General features: G+C 42.7%; 1 protein-coding gene across 6 annotated transcripts in view; it reads right to left on the reverse strand.

Annotated features, from left to right (window-relative positions):
• LOC148015585 (ARM repeat superfamily protein) overlaps positions 1 to 25,024 on the reverse strand; it is a 232,961-nt gene that overhangs the window by 18,104 nt on the left and 189,833 nt on the right. For 5 of the 6 annotated variants that reach the window (XR_015688455.1, XM_087665936.1, XM_087665935.1 and 2 more), the window contains 3 exons: positions 24,766 to 24,861; positions 24,200 to 24,271; positions 24,010 to 24,095 (listed from right to left, as the gene is read on the reverse strand). Coding sequence is in view for 4 of the 6 variants with exons in the window: in XM_087665936.1 (XP_087522062.1) it covers positions 24,010 to 24,095; positions 24,200 to 24,271; positions 24,766 to 24,861 (254 nt within the window). In the remaining 2 variants the exon portion in view is untranslated. Of the gene's footprint in view, positions 1 to 24,009; positions 24,096 to 24,199; positions 24,272 to 24,765; positions 24,862 to 25,024 lie in introns of those variants that run through there. The other variant, XR_015688456.1, reaches the window with a different exon arrangement.

Here is a 25,024-nt window from a genome sequence, read left to right on the forward strand (position 1 = left end):
TAGTGTGTGTCGGGTGTGAACACCCCCTACAACCCTAAGGTTTAAGGGTTGTACTTTGTACTTTCTAGTTACACTCTTTCAGTCTATTGGATTGGGTATCGTGCTTCACTCTGTCTACTGCACTCTCAGCTGCACCTCAATCTTCTCACCCCTCACATTTGGTATCAGAGCATTGGCTTTGTTCAGCTCAGTTGAGTCTTGTGCTCAAGTCCAATTCTACTCCTTGTCGCCACAGCCCCAAGACCACCACCTATGCGCCCTGTCCTGCAGCACTTCGTCCTGCACCTACCTGGCCTTGTCTTGGCAGCACCACTTGCCAAACTGAACGCCCGCCAAACTCGATACCTCTGGCCATGCCCGCTCGTCACTTGAGAACCGCGCGTCTGTCGTCAGAGAGCCGCCCGCCTATGCCCTGTCGTCAGAGAGCCGCTCGCCTGCTGAGCGTTGCCCACCTGTCTGTCTGAAGCGCTGCCAGCTGCAGACATCACCAAACACGCCCTGTCAACGTAAACGTCTGCACGACTGTCCCGTCCGCCTGCAATCTGACCAGCGACCTCACATTTGATCATCCGCTTGCAATCCACGTCAGCAACCCGTCGTTTGATCGGCGTCTGCTTTGACCACGTCAGGTATTTTTTTAACAAAAATTTTATCCCTTTATTCCAAAATTTCTGGCAGAGGAGGTTCATATGCAGCAGGCACCGCAAACAGGATACAAGTGTGGGCTAAATTTGATGCAAATTTTTGGACTTGTTCATTAGAAATTTTGGGGCTTTTATGTATTTTGAGGACAGTTGCATATGAACTGCTGTTACAGTCACAGAAAGACTGTTTTGAATAAATTTTTGGCAAAAATTTTGGGGATTTTGATATTACAGTGTTGCTGAGCACTGTTTGCACCTTGGGAAGCGTGCATTAAAAGACAATTTTTGACAGAGTACGCCCTTGCACATTAATTGCAGAAGTGTGCTTGCTGCAATTTCTGGAAATTTGCAGATTTCCAGTCCTTACTGCTTTGAAATTGCTCATTTGTCTTTGGAAATTTGTCATCATGGCAAATCAGGGAGGTGATGTCTTTACGTATGTATCCAACAAAGATAGACTGGACAGAAACAACTATTCCCTTTGGTCATTCATGATGAAGAATGTATTAGTGGCCAAGAATTTATGGGATTATGTCAGTGGAGAGGAAACTCGATCGGGAGTTGTAGCTCCCGTTACTCCTCCTCCCCATGGCGCACGTGCACAACGGGGACCTCAGCCCGCTCCACCTCAGCCACTTCCTCCAAGAACTGCAGCTCAAAAAGCTTGGGATACACGTGATGCACAAGCCTTGTCGCTGATTGCTTTGGCAGTTCAGCGGTCCATCATCCCTCACATTCGTTCAGCATCTTCTTCACGAGATGCATGGTTGACTTTGGAGCATATGTTTGCAGGAAAGAATGAGATTCGGATCTCTTTCTTGAAGAAAGAGTTAGAGACTTTGAAGATGAATGAGGGTGATTCTATGCAGGATCACTTGAATAAGATTCAGGACTTGAGGGAGCAGCTCATGAATGTAGATGAGTACTTTTCGGATGCACAGTTGATATCCGCCACCTTGAATTCCTTACCTCCTTCGTACTTGTCTTTTCATACTGCATTGAACCTCACCATGAGGATTGCGGAGCACCCACTCACTTTTATTCAACTGGTTAGTTTGCTTCTAGAGGAGGAGCAAACAAGGAAAAATAGCGGTGTGGATGCTATAGTCTCTGAGCAGGCTTTTGTGGCAAGATAGAAAGGCAAAAACAACAAGGTGAAAAATGCTCCACAGAGTTCTGGCACTTCGGGCACATCGCAGAATCAAACACAAGGGGGGACGCAAGCTAAAAAAGGAAAATGTCATTATTGTAAGAAGCTAGGCCACCATATCACTGAGTGCAGGAAGCGCATTGCTAAAGAGAAGAAGAAGGAGTCAGGAATGCCTGTTTCTACTACTCCCTCCACTGCTAGTGACTCCGCGTCCTTTGTTGTGGACAGGGACTATTGTTTTTACACTTGCAGTTATGACATCTCTTGGGCCGATAGAGCACTTAGCTCTACAGAGGATGCTGACACTTGGTTCTTTGATAGTGGTGCTTCTAGACATATTACATCTTGCAGAGATCTGTTTGCTTCAGTTAGTGCACCTCCTGTTGGGAAATCTGTACAGTGTGCCAATAATGCTGTGAGATGGGAGGATCGAGGTACAGCTGGGATTCAATAGACAGTGTGAGAGTGAGAGACAGAGTTGAAGCACGACACCCAAGAGAATAGACTGAATGAGTGTAACCTGAAAGTACAAAGTACAACCCTTAAACCTTAGGGTTGTAGCGGGTGTTCACACCCGACACACACTAAGTGCCCAAATGTGTGTAACATAAGCACATAAGTACATACGACAATAAGACCATAAGTCTGGGGGAAAAAACCTCTCTTACCGAGAGTAAAAAGTGCCCCAGTGTCTTACTGATCACCGACACTCCCATATGAGCGTAGGCGTAAGTAAGGCGTGAGTTAAATACCCAACAAACCCCCCTGGAGTGAAGAGTGATTAAGAGTACAAGGATCATACGCCACCAAAGGATATCAAATTTAAAGCATCTCGAAATGCTTCAAATTTGTCACGAGGAAGAGCTTTGGTGAAGATGTCTGCCACATTACTGGTGGTAGGACAATAGACAAGGCTAATATCACCTGCATGTAGCCTCTCTTTGACAAAGTGATCGTGAATCTCAATGTGTTTCGTGCGAGCATGAAACACTGGGTTCTGTGCCACTGCAATGGCACTCTGACTGTCAGTGAACAAAGGAGTAGGCTCAGTAACAGATACATCCAAATCAGCTAGCAAGCGTCTAAGCCATACGCATTCAATTGTGGTAGTGAAAGCTGCCTTGTATTCAGCTTCACATGACGATGTGGCAACAGTGGATTGTTTCTTGCTAAGCCAAGAAATGCAAGAAGAGCCAAGAAAGAAACAATTGCCACTAGTGGAGTGACGTGTATCATAATCACCAGCCCAATCAGAATCACTGTAAGCATGAAACTGCAGTGGTCCCCCCTTGGCATAAAGTAACCCAAGAGAACGAGTACCCTGCAAGTAGCGAAAAATACGCTTGACAGCTTGCCAATGTGACAAGCATGGCTGATGCATATACCTGCTCAAAGCTGAAACTGCAAACTGTATGTCCGGCCTAGTATTGCATAGATAGATAAGACATCCAACTGCAAGAGCATATGTATGTATATCAAACAAATCACTGTCATCATGTAATGACAGTTTCAGTCCAGGTTCCATGGGAGTACAAACTGGCTTGCAATCCTGTAAGCCAAACTTCTTAAGAAGCTGCCCAATATACCTTGACTGTGATAACCCAATACCTCGAGCATTATGTATGAACTGGATGCCCAAGTAGTAATGCAAAACTCCCAAGTGAGACATGTCAAAAGTTTGCTGCAAATTTTGTTTGAATGCTGAAATCTGATCAACATGAGTTCCAGTGAGCAAAAGGTCATCAACATAAAGATATAAAATCAGCATAGATCCCCCTTCTTTACATATGTAAAGGGTAGACTCAGACGAGCTGTTTAGAAACCCTTGACCAAGCAAGAAAGCATCTATTTTGTCATACCAAGCTCTAGGAGCTTGTTTCAAACCATATAGTACCTTTTTGAGCTTGCATACCAAATGTTCTGAGCCTTCAACTGCAAAACCAATGGGCTGCTGTACATAAACTTCCTCCTGAAGTTCCCCATGTAAAAATGCAGTCTTGATATCTAGTTGATGTACTGTCCAACTATAATGTGCAGCCAAAGCAATCATAGACCTGATGGTCGTCATCCGGGAAGTAGGAGCAAATGTCTCCTCATAATCAATGCCCTTTTTCTGTGCGTAGCCTTTAGCTAACAGCCGTGCCTTGTATTTATCAATGGATCCATCTGCTTTTCTTTTCAATTTGTAGACCCATTTCGTTCCAAAGGCTTTCTACCCAAATGGCAAGGACACCAAATCCCAAGTTTGATTCTTAGTAATAGAATCTAATTCAGCTTGCATGGCTGCCATCCAATGCACACTGTGTTGTGCATCCTCATAACATTCAGACTCTTCATTATCAAAAGTACTTGCTACCATAACAAACTCCATGGTATGTGCTGAATCATGCAAACAAGTTTGCCTTCTAGTACGACCAGCCATGGGTGCATCCAAAGGACTATCTTACATAGTCTGAAAATACCATCTAGGTAACTGTCTAGCATCCTGACTGCGTGCAAGCTCTTGCTGAATTTCAGTTTCAGCATTATGCTGAATATTTCGATCAGCCAATGGCTGAATTTCTTCACTTTCCATAGGAGCAGCTGGCTGAACATTAGGTTCATTTTCTGAACCTCCAGCTGAATCACCAAAAGTAATGGGCAGCAGCCCTTCAAAAACATCACGGGCAGCCTGATATGTGTCCAAACCAGCCAAGGATAATTCTGATTTTTCATCAGAAACAACATCCCTGCTGACAAAAACCTTCTTCGTAACGGGATCATAGAGTCTGTAGCCTTTGCTCTCATTGCTATATCCCATAAACATGCACTTAACAACCTTGTTGTCCAATTTTCTTCTAAGTACCTGTGGAATATGAGCATTAGGCAAGACACCCAAAGGTACGAAAGTGACCAACAGAAGGTTTACGGCTGTTCCAAGCCTCAAATGGTGTGATGGTCTTCAAGGCTTTGGTAGGGCATCTGTTCAAAATATGGCAAGCACACATGACTGCTTCCATCCAAAAACTATGAGGCAAGCTCTTTGCCTTTAGCATACATCTGGCCATCTCCATGAGTGACCGATTTTTCCTCTCTGCTACCCCATTCTGCTGTGGAGTATAAGCTGTAGTATACTGATGGACTATGCCCTTCTGCTGCAAAAAGGAATTCAGCATAGAGGAAATGTATTCCCCCCCTCAGTCCGAACGGAGAGTCTTAATCTTGCATCCAGATTGGTTTTCAACAAGTGCACTGAAAACCAAAAATGTATCATACACTTCTAACTTTTTTTTCAAACAGTAGACCCAGCAAAAACGTGTAAAGTCATCAACGAATGTCACAAAATAATAACAACCACCCAATGACATGGTCTGCATAGGCCCACAAACATCTGAATGCACCAACTGCAATCTGGTTGTTGCTCTAAAAGCAACATCACGAGGAAATGAGAACCGATGCATTTTCCCCAAAATGCATCCCTCGCATAAGTGCTCAGGAGGTCTCTCCAAGAGAGTTAAGCCATCCAGCATCTGAGTACGCTGCAAAAGCATCAAGCTGCCAAAGTTTACATGCCCCAAACGAGCATGCCATAACTCCGCCTGTATCATAGCAGGAGTAAGAGTGGATGTCAAGTATGCTGATTGATATACTGAAAGAGCATCCAAATCATATAAACCATGACACAAAGATCCTGTCAAGACCAAAGTCATGCATCCTTTTTCTCTAACCATGCAACGGTCATCATCAAATGTGACCTGCAAACCACAACGTGCCAAAGAAGAAATAGAAAGCAAATTCTTCTTGATTCCAGGCACAAATAAAGCATCCTGCAGGCGGAGAATAGAGCCATCAATGGTTGTGAGCTGAATCTCCCCAATACCACGAACAGGGTATGATGCATTATTGGCACACTGTACCGATTTCCCAACGGGAGGTGCACTAACTTAAGCAAACAAATCTCTGCGAGATGTAATATGTCTAGAAGCACCACTATCAAAGAACCAAGTGTCAGCATCCTCTGTAGAGCTAAGTGCTCTATCGGCTCAAGAGATGTCATAACTGCAAGTGTAAAAACAATAGTGCCTGTCCACAACAAAGGACGCGGACTCACTAGCAGTGGAAGGAGTAGTAGAAACAGACATTCCTGACTCCTTCTCTTTGGCAATGCGCTTTCTGCACTCAGTGATATAGTGGCCGGGTTTCTTACAATAATGACATTTTCCTTTCTTTGCTTGCGTCCCCCCTTGTGACTGATTCTGCGATGTGCCCAAAGTGCCAGAACTCTGTGGAGCATTTTTCACCTTGCTGTTCTTGCCTTTCTGTCTTGCCACAAAAGCCTGCTCAGAGACTATAGCATCCACACCACTATTTTTCCGTGTTTGCTTCTCCTCTACAAGCAAACTAACCAGCTGAATAAAAGTGAGTGGGTCCTCAGCAATCCTCATGGTGAGGTTCAATGTAGTATGAAAAGACAAGTACGAAGGAGGTAAGGAATTCAAGGTGGTGGATATCAACTGTGCGTCCGAAAAATACTCATCTACATTCATGAGCTGCTCCCTCAAGTCCTGAATCTTATTTAAGTGATCCTGCATAGAATCACCTTCATGCATCTTCAGAGTTTCCAACTCTTTCTTTAAGAAAGAGATCCGAGTCTCATTCTTTCCTGCAAACATATGCTCCAAAGTTAGCCATGCATCTCGTGAAGAAGATGCCGAACGGATATGAGGTATGATGGACCGCTGAACTGCCAGAGCAATCAGCGACAAGGCCTGTGCATCAAGTGTATCCCAAGCTTTTTGAGCTGCAGTTCTTGGAGGAACTGGCTGAGGTGGAGCGGGCTGAGGTCCCCGTTGTCCACGTGCGCCATGGGAAGGAGGAGTAACGGGAGCTACAACTCCCGGTCGAGTTTCCTCTCCACTGACATAATCCCATAAATTCTTGGCCACTAATACATTCTTCATCATGAATGACCAAAGGGAATAGTTGTTTCCGTCCAGCCTGTCTTCCTTGGATACACACGTAAAGACATCACCTCCCTGATTTGCCATGATGACAAATTTCCAAAGACAAAATAAGCAATGTCAAAGCAGTATGAACTAGAAACCTGCAAATTTCCAAAAATTGCAGCAAACACGTTTCTGCAATTAGTGTGCAAGGGCGTACTCTGTCAGAAAACTGTCTTTTAATGCACACTTCCCAAGGTGCAAACAGTGCACTGCAACACTGTTATCTCAAAATCCCCAAAATTTTTGCCAAAATTTCTATCAAAACAGTCTTTCTGTGACTGTACCAGCAGTTCGAATGCAACTGTCCATAAAATACACAAAAGCCCCAAAATTTCTGATGATCCAGTCCAGAAATTTGCATGAAATTTATCCCCCACCTGTTCTGTGCTTGCCGCGTATGAACCTCCTCTTCCTGAGGTGTGTTCTGGGCTGAAATTAAAAAAATTTTGTTTAAAATTTTACCTGACGTGGAGCAGGCTGGCAAGCAGAGTGGTGTGTGCTGGTCAGACAGGCGGGCGAATAGTCGCGAGCAGAGTTGACGTGGAGGTGTCAAACGGCGGGCAGGTTAGTTGCGTCGCAGGTCGTCTGGCAGGCGGACTGGCTGATGTGCAGCTGGAAAACATTTGACGGATGGGACGACAGGCGGCGCAGGACAATCGTGTGGCAGGTCGTCTGGCGGGCGGACTATTTGACGTGGAGCTATTGGACAATCGTGAGCTGTGGGTTGACTTGGGCATCGTTGAGGAACAGCGCGCTGGTGAAGCTGCACTAGCGGGCTGTAACGCGGGCAGACTGACGACGAGGTGGCGCCTGACTGCTGACGAGACTGACAATGCGCTGGAGACAGGTTGTGTGGAGCTGTGCGCTGGCGGCCTGGAGTAGAGTTCGCGTGGGCTGCAGACTGCAGTCAGAAGCTGAGTTCAGAGCTGCGCTCTGATACCAAATGTGAGATGGGAGGATCGAGGTACAACTGGGATTCAGTAGACAGTGTGAGAGTAAGAGACAGAGTTGAAGCACGACACCCAAGAGAATAGACTGAATGAGTGTAACCTGAAAGTACAACCCTTAAACCTTAGGGTTGTAGGGGGTGTTCACACCCAACACATACTAAGTGCCAAAATGTGTGTAACATAAGCACATAAGTATACACGACAATAAGACCATAAGTCTGGGGAAAAAACCTCTCCTACCGAGACTAAAAAGTACCCCAGTGTCCTACTGATCACCGACACTCCCATATGAGCGTAGGCGTAAGTAAGGCGTGAGTCAAATACCCAACAAATGCATCATACCCTGTTCGTGGTATTGGGGAGATTCAGCTCACAGCCATTGATGGCTCTATTCTCCGCCTGCAGGATGCTTTGTTTGTGCCTGGAATCAAGAAGAATTTGCTTTCTATTTCTTCTTTGGCACGTTGTGGGTTGCAGGTCACATTTGATGATGACCGTTGCATGGTTAGAGATAAAGAACGCATGACTTTGGTCTTTCAGTAGATCAGACGGCATACTTGACATCCACTCTTACTCCTGCTATGATACAGGCGGAGTTATGGCATGCTCGTTTGGGGCATGTAAACTTTGGCAGCTTGATCCTTTTGCAGCGTACTCAGATGCTAGATGGCTTACCTCTCTTGGAGAGACCTCCTGAGCACTTATGCGAGGGATGCATTTTGGGGAAAATGCATTGTTTCTCATTTCCCCGTGATGTTGCTTTCAGAGCAACAACCAGATTGCAGTTGGTGCATTCAGATGTTTGTGGGCCTATGCAAACAATGTCATTGGGCGGTTGTTATTATTTTGTGACATTCATTGATGACTTTACACGTTTTTGTTGGGTCTACTGTTTGAAAAAGAAGTCAGAAGTGTATGATGCATTTTTGACTTTCAGTGCACTTGTTGAAAATCAATCTGGATGCAAAATTAAAACTCTCCATTCGGACCGAGGGGGGGAATACATGTCCTCTATGCTGAATTCTTTTTTGAAGCAGAAAGGCATAGTCCATCAATACACTACTGCCTATACTCCACAGCAGAATGGGGTAGCAGAGAGGAAGAATCAGTCACTCATGGAGATGGCCAGATGTATGCTGAAGGCAAAGAGCTTGCCTCATAGTCTTTGGATGGAAGCAGTCATGTGTGCTTGCCATATTTTGAACAGATGCCCTACCAAAGCCTTGAAGACCATAACACCTTTTGAGGCTTGGAACAGCCGTAAACCTTCTGTTGGTCACTTTCGTACCTTTGGGTGTCTTGCCTATGCCCATATTCCACAGATACTTAGAAAAAAGTTGAACAACAAGGCTGTTAAGTGCATTTTTATGGGATATAGCAATGAGAGCAAAGGCTACAGACTCTATGATCCCGTTACAAAGAAGGTTTTTGTCAGCAGGGATGTTGTTTTTGATGAAAAATCAGAATTATCCTTGGCTGGTTTGGACACATATCAGGCTGCCCGTGATGTTTTTGAAGGGCTGCTGCTCCCCATTACTTTTGGTGATTCAACTGGAGCTTCAGAAAATGAACCTAATGTTCAGCCAACTGCTCCTATGGAAAGTGCAGAAATTCAGCCATTGGCTGATCGGAATATTCAGCATAATGCTGAAACTGAAATTCAGCAAGAGCTTGCACACAGTCAGGAAGCTAGACAGTTATCTAGATGGTATTTGCAGACTATGCAAGATAGTCCTTTGGATGCACCCATGGCTGGTCGTACTAGAAGGCAAACTCGTTTGCATGATTCAGCACATACCATGGAGTTTGTTATGGCAGCAAGTACTTTTGAGAATGAAGAGCCTCAATGTTTTGAGGATGCACAACACAGTGTGCATTGGATGGCAGCAATGCAAGCTGAATTAGATTCTATTACTAAGAATCAAACTTGGGATTTGGTGTCCTTGCCATTTGGGAAGAAAGCCATTGGAACGAAATGGGTCTACAAATTGGCACGGCTTGTAGCTAAAGGCTATGCACAGAAAAAGGGCATTGACTATGAGGAGACATTTGCTCCTACTTCCCGTATGACGACCATTAGGTCTATGATTGCTTTGGCTGCACATTATGGTTGGACAGTGCATCAGCTAGATACCAAGACTGCATTTTTACATGGGGAACTTCAGGAGGAAGTTTATGTACAGCAGCACATTGGTTTTGCAGTTGAAGGCTCAGAACATTTGGTATGCAAGCTCAAAAAGACACTATATGGTTTAAAACAAGCTCCTAGAGTTTGGTATGCGAAAATAGATGCTTTCTTGCTTGGTCAGGGGTTTCTAAACAGCTCATCTGAGTCTACCCTTTACGTATGTAAAGAAGGGGGATCTATGCTGATTATATGTCTTTATGTTGATGACCTTTTACTCACTGGAACACATGCTGATCAGATTTCAGCATTCAAACAAAATTTGCAGCAAACTTTTGACATGTCTCACTTGGGAGTTTTGCATTACTACATGGGCATCTAGTTCATACATGATGCTCGAGGTATTGGGCTATCACAGTCAAGGTATATTGGGCAGCTTCTTAAGAAGTTTGGCTTACAGGATTGCAAGCCAATTAGTACCCCCATGGATCCTGGACTGAAACTGTCATTACATGATGACAGTGATTTGTTTGATATATATACATATGCTCCTGCAGTTGGATGTCTTATTTACCTATGCAACACTAGGCCGGACATACAGTTTGCAGTTTCAGCTTTGAGCAGGTATATGCATCAGCCACCTATGTCACATTGGCAAGCTGTCAAGCGTGTTTTTCGTTACTTGCAGGGTACTCGATCTCTTGGGTTGCTTTATGCCAAGGGGGGACCACTGCAGTTACATGCTTACAGTGATTCTGATTGGGCTGGTGATTATGATATACGTCACTCCACTAGTGGCAATTGTTTCTTTCTTGGCTCTTCTTGCATTTCTTGGCTTAGCAAGAAACAATCCACTGTTGCCACATCGTCATGTGAAGCTGAATACAAGGCAGCTTTCACTACCACAATTGAATGCGTATGGCTTAGACGCTTGCTAGCTGATTTGGATGTATCTGTTACGGAGCCTACTCCTTTGTTCACTGACAGTCAGAGTGCCATTGCAGTGGCACAGAACCCAGTGTTTCATGCCCGCAAGAAACACATTGAGATCCATTATCACTTTGTCAGAGAGAGGCTACGTGCAGGTGATATCAGCCTTGTCTATTGTCCTACCACCAGTAATGTAGCAGACATCTTCACCAAAGCTCTTCCTCGTGACAAATTTGAAGCATTTCGCGATGCTTTAAATTTGATATCCTTTGGTGGCGGATGATCCTTGTACTCTTGATCACTCTTCACTCCAGGGGGTTTTGTTGGGTATTTGACTCACGCCTCACGTACGCCTACGCTCATATGGGAGTGTCGGTGATCAGTAGGACACTGGGGCACTTTTTACTCTCGGTAGGAGAGGTTTTTTCCCCCAGACTTATAGTCTTATTGTCGTATGTGCTTATATGCTTCTGTTACACACTTATGGGCACTTAGTGTGTGTCAGGTGTGAACACCCCCTACAACCCTAAGGTTTAAGGGTTGTACTTTGTACTTTCTAGTTACACTCTTTCAGTCTATTGGATTGGGTGTCGTGCTTCACTCTGTCTACTGCACTCTCACACTGTCTACTGCAGTCTCAGCTGCACCTCGATCTTCTCACCCCCTCACATGAGCCTCAATTTGAGTTAGACAAGGACTTTAGGAGCTTTGACCTGTCTATCACCTGCTTTGAAGGAGGAGGTAGCTCATTCAAGAGCAATCAATTTATTGCCTTTCAGGGCATTTTCTCCTCCAGTTGAAATTTGTGTACATTTTTTGGGCAGTTTTTGCATAGAATAGTCTATGTCACCTGCTGGATATTGTCCACTATTTTCGGGAATTTTTGAGCATTTCTCACATTTTACTAGCATTAAATGATAATGGACTACCATTAAATGCTGGTCGACCATATTTTTAGCCCCATAATGCAGTCAGCTAGTTTTTATGGTTTGTGCCTATCTATTTGGCACTTCTCCCTCCTGGCAGACATATCTTTCTCCTTCCTTGACAGGTGCACACTCCCAACTCCGTCATCTTCATCCGTCTCCGGTGTTGCTGTCATCATTAGCCTAATTTGGTGTCCTCACTGGCTAAGTGGGTTGCGTGCAGGGATTGATCAAGCCTCCCTTTGTATTCAACATTCTTTCCTTGTTTAGTGCAGTTTTTTTTTTCTTTTCTTGCAGTCTGTCTTTGCTTCTTTGTCTTTGTGTTTGTGTTCCTTCTTCCATTGCACGCTCTCACATGGTATCATCACCTAAGAGAGACACAAAGCTGATTTCTTATGGAGAAGACCACCCTAGAGTGCCAAGCGGTCTTGCCACATCAGCATTTTGCTGAAAACGCAGCTTTTAGCTTGGAGGTGTCAACTTTTCTTGTGCCAAGTACCCCTTTTGCTGCCCACTTCCTCTCTTGCTAGATGCAACAAGATTCCTCAATTAGATAATAGTCTCCTGTTGCAATACAATGTTCCTTGGTCAGATGATAGCTCTCCTCAACAAATGCAAACAGTCCTTGTGCAAGAGAGAGTCTATCTCCCCTAGGTGGACCTCTACATCAACTTGTGATTCTGGAGCCGTTTCCTCTTGTTTCGGGGCTGTTTGCAGCCAAAATGTAGATTTCTTGTAGGTATCTTGCAAGATGAGGAAGATGTCTTACAACTAGTTTCATGGCTTTGATGATATAAATGAGAAGCCTTCTCATTACTCAGAACGGCGGCGAGATTATCGCGAAGACTATCACGTGGATCCTGAAGAATGGAGGTCACCTAGCCCATTTGTTTGAGAACAAACTTCTCACTGTTCTCTCCATATTTCTCAGAAGGGTCCTTTTGTTGGCCTCAAAATGCCCTCTATGGCACCCTCTATACAAGTGAACATATTTTCTTCTTTGCCCAAAGAAGACCAGCTTGATGGTTCAAGCTACTTGCTTTGGTCATATGTCCTTGACACCTTCAATCTTTGGGAGTTTGTTATCCATCCTATTCCCTGTCCAATGAAGGATTCCATTGTTGGATGGATCGTGCGGCCTTGTGGGATTAGCTCAACTCTAGAGCCCGATCTTTCCTCTTTATGAGCTTATACGATTCTGTCCTAGTGCATGTGAACAGGTTGTGGAAAGCAACGAAAGTTTGAACAAAGCTTGCTTCTTTGTACCATCAGAAGACATTTGCCCATCTCTTGAGAAGAAATTATAGATGCTCGTTGTTGATGATTCTCCTTCCATGAAGGATCATATTAATAGGTTGGAGGATATGAGGGATGAGGTTGCATCCCTTGGCAAGATGATCTCTTCAGAGGATATGGCAATGATTTTTTTGTCTTGGTTGCCATCTCCCCGGTTTGATGTATTCTACATCAGTCTTCTTACATCGAGGACCTATGAGAAGCTTCTATGGGAGGAGCTTGCCTTGCTTGTTTTGGAGCATGATGAGGATGCCAAAGAGATTGCCAGTGGATCGACCTCTACAAAAGCTTTTGTTCGAGGTTCGAGAGAGGAAAAGAAGAAGAAAGGGAAGTCTACGGCTAAACGACAAGAGAGCTGTTCAAGCTTTGAATCCAATTCGGAGAAACCTAAATGCCCATATTGTGAGAAGGGGACATATCTAGAAGAGAAATGTTGGAAGAAAAACCCTCACCTTCATTCGAGGGTGAAGGATGGAGGAGTCTTCTTCAGTGGTTGCCTTGCTTTCTAAGAGGCCTTGGCTGATTGATAGTGGAGCTCCTAGTTATACGACTCCACGAGGTGATTTGTTGCAGGATCTATGTCTTTTTAGTTCCATGATCAAGCACTCAATTATAACAATCAACAAATGAACATAAATTGAAACGCACAATTGACCTTAATAATCTTGGATAGTAGACACCCTGTTGGCTCCAAAATTGGAACCCCTTTCGATATTTCTTTGGCCTCAATTGTCAATAGATGTATTACAAGCTGAGATTCCACGATTCCCTTGGTTGATCCAAAATCTCCTTGCTGATCCAACAATCAGCAAATAAATTGGGCAATTTGCCCCTTGATTTTCACCTAGAACTATCTAATTGGACCCCAACTGGCCAAATGCTACCCCAAATTTAGAATGGATGGTTGGGTATCTAGAATCCCTAATAATATAACAAATTATAGGTTCTAATTTCAATGTTTGATGCCTTGTCTTGTTGGCATAGGTCCGGAGGTGATTGCTAAATCCTAATTTTTGTAGAAATGTAGGGTTTATAGTAGAAATTCTCATGCTGTCCACCAAATCTGGCCGAGATCTGCTAAGAATGGCTGAGATTTTTAGAGAATTGACTGGAGAAGGTGAGAGAAAGCCAAGATGAGAGAGAAATTTGATTTTCTTTGTGAGAAAACCCTAAGATTTGCTTGTTGCTTGCTCCAGCCTGCATTTACTGCAATCACCTACTACCAGTCACATCCAAGATGTTGTCACTTGATCAACAATTCTATTGCCAATCCTTGGAAGGTGTCTCCTTGTTGTTAAGTACTTGCCAAGGCTCCTAGATGGCTGTCTTGTGCAGCAAATTGCTGTTCTCCGATCAGAAAATGGACTAGCAGCTCCCTCTCTCTCTCTCTCTCTCCTAGGCTATAAATTGAGTCAATGGCTGAGACCCAGCCCCCAAAAACGTTTTCTCAATTTGCGTGGGCATTTTTGCCAACAAGTAACAACCTTCTAAACTCATTTTTCAACATTATTCGGCCATTTAATTAATTTTTAGAATCAAATAAATTTGAAAATTAATTTCAGCCCTTTTCATCCTGCTCAAAATTAAATATACCCATTCATAATTAAATTAGCTAGGGCATTTGCAACCTAGAGTGGTTCCCACTCTCTATTGACCCTCATATTGGCATTAATTAATTAAACAATGCTAGTCCCTAGTGTCAACATTGACACTTATTGGCCAAACAATTGTCCAAGGGTCAAAATTGACACCAACTGACCATCAAAATCTAGTTGACATAACTTATCACTACTTTTGCCTTTGACACTCAATGTATCCTGAAGGTACTTGGCATGTTACCATGAAATAACTGCCATGTGTATCAAATATTTTAAACAACCTTGCACATTTGATTAAAATCAAATGTTATTGGCAAGATTAAAGTATCTCAAAATCTTATGTTCTCGTGATAGACGTCCCCCTTGAAACCCTTGCAATCAGCCTCGATTGTAGCGCATTGTGCCAAAGGAAAAGCATATTACACTGGAATTTCTTTAAGGCATCACAATCGCATCATTGGCAAAAATATAGTCTTAGAGCCACAATAACAAAAATATAGTCTTAGAGCCACAATAACAAACATACTCATCAGCATACATCTCATAGAGACTAGTACATTAAGTAGTAACCTTATAGCAGATATACTATCAGCATAGTACCTTGGATGCATGTTGAATACATTCGAGATCCACTACATACAAGAGTTGTCAACAACTCAAGGAGTGGAAGTGCTACCTCCCCCTTAAGCATCAAGCAATACTTCGGAGTCTCGAATCTCTACTCTGTTGAACTTGACTTAGCTTGAAAAGGCATCTAGGCAAAGCTGCAAAAACTGAGGATGATCTGCCAAATTATCCTCTTCCATCCACTTTGCATCCATTGGTGAATAATTCTGAAACTTCACTAAATATCTTTTGGAAACTTTACCTCTAATATTTCTTTCCTTATGTGCCAAGATCTACTTAGGTACCAAAATCTCATCCAACTCCTCAACCTCATGCTGAATTTCAACAGACATATCCTTTGGCACATGACCATGAAAAGGGCTTAACAAACTGATATGAAAAGCATTGTGTATTTGCCAATGTGGAAGTGATTTCAGCGGATATGCCACATCATTGATCTTTTCCAACACTTGGAAGGGTCCATAGTATCTCATACTTAACTTTGGATACAATCTCTGTCTTCGTTTTATCTTTTTCAGCCTTGCCTTTTCAAAACACAGCAATACATAATCACTCTTTGCAAATTGCAAAGCACATCTATGGTGATCAATTGTCTTCTTTTGCTTTTCCTATTATCTTTGAAGTGCATACTTTATCTTTGCATAGGTTGCATCTAAGTTTTCCACATAATGATCAACCTCAAAGATCTTATCCTTAGTCTGCAAGATAGGTGGTACCTTCTTGCCATCCTCAACCACCTCAAATGGAGCTTTGCCATTGAAACTATGCTCTATATTGTTGTATGCAAACTCGACTAATGGCAAATATTGCTCCCACTATGTATTGTTGTCTGAAACATAGCACCTTAAAAGATCCAATACTGTGAAATTTACTTCCTTAAATTGACCATGATACTTAAAGATGTGCTTAAAGCTCGCTAATACAAGCAATGCTCCACTACCTTGACTGTGGCATCAATATCTCCATGTCTTGCATACATAGGAGTATGACTTTCAATGATAACTCTATGCCTCAATTGCTTTGTGACACACGATTGTCCATGCATCATAAAAAATCCATCTCTAAGCACAAAGTGCTCATACCTCTTGCCATTGCAAAGTTGATCATTAACAAAGTCCAAATCAATAGTATATTGCTATTTCATGGCATTCAACTCAGTGCAATAAACCATGTTGATGGTTGATATTTGTGGCTTATGTGACGGTGCATTAGCCACAACATTCTTTTTACCATCAATGTGTACAATCTGAAAATGAAACATAAGAGAGAAAATTTGCCCATCTTATATGTTTCTCTAACAACTTTGTCTATGTTAGAAAGTACCTCAAAGTTTGATGATCTGTTTGCAGTGTAAAAATCAGCCCCTAATAAATAATATTTCCGCGTAGATAGTGCATGAGTTACAACTAAAAGCTCTTTCTCATAGACCTACAAATTCTTCTTTGCATTGTGGAGAATTCAGCTTTTGTAAGCCACAACATAGCTATCTTGCATAAGAGCCGCAATGTTGTTACCAAATGCATCACACTGAACAACGGGTGACTTTCTTAGATCAGGCAACACAAGCACAGGATCTGAAGTCATCTTTTCCTTTGACTTTTCAAATGCTTAAATTTCCATTGCTGTCCATCTAAATGACACATTCTTCTTTTGTAAAGCATGCAATGGAGATGTAATTTTAGAGAATCTACGTACATACTTTTTGTAATAAGAATATAAATCCAAGAAGCTACAGATCTCATGTACATTTCCTAAAGGCAGCCATGATTATATTACCTTAATCTTTGCAAGGTCCATGAAAATACCATCAACTGATACAATATGCCCCAAAAAGTAGATTTCATACAAAAAGAGTTCACTTTCCTTGTCATTGATAACCAGCATATGCTTATGCAATTCATTGAACACAATGTCGAAGTGTCTTCTATGCTCTGTCTCATTCTTTGAATAGACAGTCATGTCATCAAAGAAAGTGTCTATAAATCCTTTATGTGGTAAAAAAATGCGATTCATCATCTGATAAAAAGTTACAGGAGCATCTGTTAGCCCAAACGGCATGACAAGAAACTCATATAACCCAAAAGATGTGCTGAAAGCTGTCTAGACACACCTCCGGTTTAATGCATATCTGATGATACCCACTTTTCAAATCTATACGGTTGAATATGGCTATCCCTTGCAATCTATCCATAACATCATTGATCCGAAGGATCAAAAACAGATTCTTTATTGTGATCTTATTAAGAGCACAATAATCAATGCACATTAAGATAAAATTTGAATAAAAAATTAACAAAATTTTATTTTTACCTCTGATGCAGTTTGTGCAAAGCCCAACCTAGCGGGCGTAGACCTAAAGGACTTGGTGGAGCAAGTGGTAGCGTTGGCATCTTAGCTGCTAGCTATCTTGGTGGATTGGTGGTAAAGATGGTTGAGTAAGCAGCTCAGCAAGAACAGAGGGACAACACAAATGGCTCAGCAAGCCGCTCAACAGGTGGACTAAGGGAGGCGAAGCGCTGCTCAACGGCAACACTGACACGACAGCCAAGGGAGCTAGAGGATACAAGAATAGGTGTTGGTACGCAAGGTGTTGGGGCGCTGAGGTGGCATAGGTGTTGGTTAGCTGGCAGCGACCACTGGAGCAAGCGGCAACCTTTGGAGCAGGTGCTAGTTGGTGGCATTGCTAATGGCGCTAGTGGACACCAGGTTGAAGCCAAAGTAGAGCTGAACCCAATGCTACTGGTTGTAGAGAGAGAGAGAGAAGACTAAGCTGAATTGAGCTCTAATATCAAATGTGAGATGGATAGATCGAAGCTTAGCAGAGAGTACAGTTGACAATGAAGCGTATGATAGCCTAACACCCAATGCAATATTCTAAAGTGTAAGGTGCAAGTACAAAGTACAACCCTTAAGCCTTAGGGTTGTAAGAGGGTGTTCACACTCGAAGAGTGTAAAACATGATAAGTGCCCAAACTATATAACAGGCACATAAAATAAAATAAATAAATTTAGGGGAAAAAACCTCTCGTACGGAGAGTAAAATGTATCCTAGTGTCCTACTGAAGATCATTGACACTTAGTAAGTGTAAGAGTGAGTCAAACCCAACAAGCTTTAGGTGGCTAAACATGATGCATCTTCTATGTAAACTTGTCACTGAATTGGGTTGGGATTTGTTTTGCTGTTTGGGGACACCATTTTATAGGCCCCTTTACCCTAACAATGCCCATCTCGATCACTCATCTCTACAAGGCCGAGTTTAAGTTGAGGGGCATTGAGGCTATAGTCAAATGCACACTCAGCTAGATGCACATCTGGGCATGCTAGTATTGGGTATTACCCTTGTCTAATAGTTGTTCAAGGCACAAGTGCAAGGTGGAGGTATCTCAGCCATTGTTACTGCAAGTTTCGCAAATAGAGAAACAAAAACATGTTTCAGAATAACGAAATGAAGCTTTAGAATCAGTCTGAAATGACTAATGGGAATCAGAAGTTTAGTTGTAGTACAAGTGTAATATCTCGTCCCGCCCTGCATGGGAATCCCCTCCCCCCTCTCCCGCAATTTTCAATTAAAGAAAAATGAATTTTTTTTCATGTCTTCCCCCCCTATCGTCGCCAACAGGTGGTGGGGGGGAAAAGAGAAGGAGGACGACGCTAACGAGGAAGGGAGTGATGATGATGATGACGAGGAAGGAGTGGAGAAGGAAGGCGATGATAATAGAGATAAAGCGGGAGATAATGTCGACGAAGAGGGAGTTAGTGACGATGACGCCAATGAAAGGAGGCCACATGGTCTACTATCTCTAGCTCCCTCGGCTAGTCCAGAAGGCTCCCCCACCACCATGCAATACCACCCCAACCCCTATAAAACCCGCCCCCCTTAAGTGAAGGGAATGGCAACTTCTTCCCCCCTTGCTGTTGTAGTCCACACACACACACACACACACACACACAGAGGAGGAGGAGGAGGAGGAGGAGGAGGAGGAGGAAAACGATAGAGAGAGGAAAGGAAGAAGTTGAGGGAGAGAAGAAGATAGAAGAGAGAGAGAGAAAAAATAAATAGAAGAGGAGGGTATCATCTCAAAGGCCCTACTTTATCACCTCTTGTGGAGTCGAAGTCTCTCTCATTTATTGCGAAGGCTCTACTATCTCCATCCTAGCTACTCAAAGCTAGATGATGCAACTCTCAAGTCCATTGAAGTTCTACTCAAAGAAACATGCATCCATCATGGCCCCTAAGAGGAGAAGTTTGGGAACAATGAATGCGGAAGTCGCGAAAGCTACACTTGGAAATGCCAACGGAGATAATATTCCAACCCCCATCATGCAAACCCAAGTTCATCTATTGCATGAAAGAGGGTGTCTACACGCGTCCTTTCTTCCCTCGTTGACAGTGAATCTATACCTGTCTCGCGAGATTATCCCCCAGTCGCAAACTCAATTTTCTCCCCAATTGACCCCACTAACCAAGCACAAGGTGTGGAAGTCTTGTGCGACTTGCGTCTAAGGGAGACAAAGATCGAGGATAGGCCCCAAGTGAAAAATGACGCGTGCGGATGGAAACCCCACAACGAGCAACAAAGCCTCAGGTGAGGGCACTACTGCCAACTCAACTGCGGTACTAGTTGTAAGTAATTTATTTCCAAATTAATGGATGCTTGCTTTGATCCACGTATGAGATATACTAGACTCATACTAGGCGCATGGGAAGGGATTATTGAAAATGATAAATTCATCGCAAACATTCGAAAGATGGAGTTTGCAAAGTGCATGTATCAAGGGAAGTTAGTTGCACCTAGTTGCTATGAGATAAGTTCATATATAGCATAAGCAGCATATAAGATCCTAAAGTACTAAGCATCGATAAGTCTTCGATTAATCTTTACCTAGGACGATATTGTTAAGGCTCGCAGATGCACGTAGATGGTACATGCATGGGAAAGATTATATGAAACATACATCGATGATACACAAATTGAACTTGCATTACAATCTTGCTAATATCACGAGCTATTAGCTCATTGGGATCTTCAAGTTATGCGCAGCTAGTGCAAACAACAATCATTAGGATTATAACTATGATGCCTTGAGATCCGTTCGATAGCAATTATGTTTACTAATCCTATTCGGGGTTGGGCTAGATGCAACAACAACCCTTGGGCAAACAAAGAGCTCAAGGATTAGGAAACCCTAAGTTGAAGGAAGGACCGATGTTTTTGTACGTGTTGGGAAAAAGGTAGGGTTGTCGATCAATGCAATCCAATATATGACTTAGCCGAAAGAAGGGTGTGTTAGGTACATTTTACATAGAACCGCTCTTGATCCCAAGGGGGAAAGTAGAAATCCAATGGAAAGGTTATCGCAACTATCCCTGCAATATTTGGAAAAAAATATCATTGTTTTTTTTATTGATTTAACATCGTCGTAAATGCTTTTCGCATTAAACTGATTGTTATAATGTGATTTGGATGATTATTCCAAGTGCTCGTGCTTGATGGTAAATGCATGGCAAGGGTCTGTAATGATAAGTTGCCATGGGAATAAATGAATATTTTCTTGGAAGATGATAGTAGATTGATTACTTGGATTGTGCTTGATTGCTAAATGGATTAATTAAGGAATAATATTTTACGCGGGTGGATCATCTCCAAGGTCACGCCGCGTTTCAACCTGAGAGGACACTGCTCGATTCACACGCCGAAGGTCGAGTGGTGACAAGACCAACCACGGAAAGTTGTGTCTTACTCATAGGTCGCTTGGGGTTAGTGGAGCTCTCGACACCCCTTGCCGAGTCCCGAATGGAGTTGTAGACTACTGTGAGCCCAACGTCTAGGGCGTTGGAAGATCCTATTCTAGATAATGGATGGAAATTGTGGTGCCATGTGATTTGGACCAGTTACTTTTGCAGGGCAGAAGGGATACTTCTATTGGATAGAAGGGGATATATAATTCTCCTGTATGGGCAAGAAACAAAGATTAACTTGAGATAAGTTAAGGAACTTGTTTGAACTTGTTTGTCAAAAGATTGCTTGCTTTGTATTCGTGTCTGTGCTGTAAATTATGTGAATGAACCCTTATCCCTAAAGGCTTAATTAAGGAAGCTAGTTTAAATGTCGCACATAAATGTGATCGGATCTAATTAGAAAACTAAAGCTATCAAGGGAGCGGGTGGGCAGAACCCCGACGGGTCTATCCTACGGCAAGGTGGTCCCAGAGAATTGGAAGGCTTCTCACAAGGTTTTCCGTTGTTCGACCTTTAGATATTGTTAAGTTAGAACCCAATTCATGCCGTTTTAGGGGACCAAAATGGGACTTTGCTCTACAGGCAGAGAGGTTGAGCGTTGCATCCCTCTCGTTTTCCATTCTCTTTGAACCAAGTGCGGCATGGATATGCTTCGGATTGGGTATCTCTACGTAAAGTAGAATGTCCAAAACCCGACGCTAGAATGCTTTCACGAGACTTTGACCCCTAAGAACCCAAGTTTCAGGTCAATCCTAGTGGGTTCGGCTCTAAACGTTCCATTGCGAGGCAAACTCGAGAAACCCTAGGCAACAAAACCCGTGACATTCCATGGGAGTGCCAAGCGGCGTTGCCTAGACTTGTCTCTCGATGGACCGCTAAAAACATGCCTAAACAACTGATAGGCAGACACGTTACAGTTGGTATCAGAGCGAAACCTCGCAATAATATGAGTTGCACTACTTAAATCATTGAGAGAAGCGCAGTGGACGCATGGTGGATCCTAACCCATAGGCCTTAAGCCCCATTAATGTTTGTCTTCCCAAGTTTCTTCCGAGATGAGAACATCTCAAGTTCTCTAAGGGGGAGAGGATGTAATAACTATAATGCCTTGAGATCTGTCCGATAGCGACTATGTTTATTAATCCTATTCGTGGTTGGGCTAGATGCAACAACCACCCTTGGGCAAGCGAAGAGCTCAAGGATTAGGAAACCCTAAGTTGAAGGAAGGACCGATGCTTTTGTACGTATTGGGGAGGAGATAGGGTTATCAATCAATGCAAGTGACCTATAGAACTTACGTCATGTACGGTGTTAAAACCCCTAACATATTCCTTAGCTAAAAGAAGGGTATATTAGGTAAATTTTACATAGAACCGCTCCTGATCCCAAGGGGCAGAGTAGAAACGCAATGGAAAGGTTATCACAACTATTCTCGCAATGTTTGAAAAAGGATATCATTGTTTTGTTGATTGATCTAACATCGTCTTAAATGCTTTTTGCATTAAACTAATTGTTATGATGTGATTTGGATGATTATTCCAAGTGCTTGTGCTTGATGATAAATGCATGGCAAGGGTCTGTAATGACAGGTTGCTATGGGAATAAAGGAATATTTTCTTGGAAGATGATAATAGGCTGATTGCTTGGATTGTGCTTGATTGCTAAATGGATTAATTAAGGAAGGATATTTTACGCGGATGGATCATCTCCAAGGTTACGCCACGTTTCAACTCGAGAGAGCACTGCTCCATTCATGGGCTGAAGGTCGAGTGGTGAAAAGGCCAACCACGGAAATTTATGTCTCAATCCTAAGTCGATCGGGTTTAGTGGAGCTTTGGACACATCTTGTTGAGTCCGGAACGGAGTTGCAGACTACCGTGAGCCCAACGTCTAGGGCGTTGGAAGATCCTGTTCTAGATAATGAATGGAAATTGTGGTGCCATGTGATTTGGACCAGTTACTTCTGCAGGGCAGAAGGGGTACTTCTGTTGGATAGAAGGGGATATATAATTCTCCTGTATGGGCAGGAAACAAAGATTAACTTGAGATAAGTTAAGGAACTTGTTTGTCAAAAGATTGCTTGCTCTGTATTCGTGTCTGTGCCGTAAATTATGCGAATGAGCCCTGTTTCCTAAAGACTTAATTAAGGAAGCTAGTTTTAAATGTCGCACATAAATGTGATAGGACCTAATTAGAAAACTAAAGCTATTAAGGGAAGCGGGTGGGTAGAACCCCGACGGGTCTGTTTTACGGCAGGGTGGTCCAAGAGAACTGGGAGGCTTCTCACAAGGTTTTTAGTCATCTGACCTTTAGATATTGTTATGTTAGAACCCGATTAATGCCGTTTTAGGGGACCAGCATGGGATTTTGCCCTACGGGCAGAGAGGTTGAGTGATGCATCCCTCTCGTTTCCCATTCTCTTTGAACCAAGTGCGGCATGGATTTGCTTCGAATTGGGTATCTTTTTGTAAAGTAGGATGTCCAAAACCAGACACTAGAATGCTTTCAGGAGACCTTGACCCCTAGGAATCCAAGTTTCAGGTCAATCCTAGTGGGTTCGAATGTGAACGTTTCGTTGCCAGGCGGACTCGAGAAACCCTAGGCAACAAGCCCCGTGACATTCCATGGAAGTGCCGGGCCGCGTTACCTAGACTTGTTTCTCGATGGACCGCTAAAAATGTACCTGGATAACCGATAGGCGGGCACGTTACAACAAGCTAACACACTTTGAGATTCTTAGCTGTGGAAGCTCCCAAAGCCTTTGAATGGGAGGTAGATTTTCCAAATTTATATGCCATAACACAAGTTATCAGCTTAGACTTTGTGACTAGATTGTTGAAAGATGAACTGATTTTTAAGCTTATTCATGCTGATTAGAATGTTTGTTTATTTAGATTGGAGAATCTCTTTTGAGTGACAAAATGCTTTATATATTGGTTACTCATTAATTTCAGCCTGGTTAATGCCTCTTGAATGACATGAAATCAGCCAAAATTGAAACATTGAAAGAGATTGTATTTTGCATTCCATGATGTACCTATGATTGGAGTTGAATGCTCGAGAATGTGTCAGTAAGACTGCAGCTTCCATGCCCAAGTAATCCAGCATCTTCCTTAGGGTGGCCTGCAGGGTACATTTTGGATATTCATAATAGAGAGAGAGAGAGAGAGAGAGAGAGAGAGAGAGAGAGGTGTTTAGAGAAACATTAGTAGTTTAATTAGTCTTACCTTACAAGTCTGGCAGACTACAGTTGCCTCATCATGCATGTGGAGAATGACTCTAGGTAGAGTAGCATGAATCTGGCAGCAGTACACATGAAGAACAATAAAAAATGTCTTGCTTTTTGAAGTTAGCAAGTGACATGAATATTGGGCATACATTTGTTTTAAAGCCTCTTGATGGTTGCAGTTTAAAGGATAGATCATTCCACAAAATACTTGTTGACTGCAGTTTCAAAGGATACTAGATAGACCATTTGATAAAACAATTCTTTAACAAGTCTATTCAAAGATCTCATGACTAGTGGATGAAAACTAAACTGCTGTACCAGACACTTGGATTTGTTGCTACAGTATAAGCTACTTCAATAAGTTGATGAACACCACAATACTGACTAATTGGTGTTACACCATTTGCTCACTAATGAAAAGCTAATTTCTGCATATTTGCTAGCCATGTATATAAGAGCAAGATGACTAGTGTATATACAATGAGATCAATAGTAACTTGACAAGTTTACTGATATGTATAATGGTTCTGAAAAAGATCTTCTAGGCTACTGTACAGTGGATACCTGCTCAACAAAAGCTTCATGCTGCACTGAACCAAAAGAGGTCAGTACCCCCATGGCCTGAAATGCGGCAGCTCGTATGTTTACATTCTTCCGTAGCTGGAACAAAGACATTTTTTTTTGTTTGAAGCAAGTCAAATGAAATCAGACGTTTCATAAGTCCATTATTACAAGCAGACATGAAAGTGTGTGAAAACTAATCCTACTCAATAATTTTGACAACATAGGTTGCAGAACAAACATGAGAAAAAGTTTGAATTGA

Source organism: Lygodium microphyllum, chromosome 24 (assembly GCF_053477565.2).
Source record: "Lygodium microphyllum isolate KBCC chromosome 24, Lygodium_microphyllum_v1.1.10, whole genome shotgun sequence".
Classification (NCBI taxonomy): Eukaryota; Viridiplantae; Streptophyta; class Polypodiopsida; order Schizaeales; family Lygodiaceae; genus Lygodium; species Lygodium microphyllum.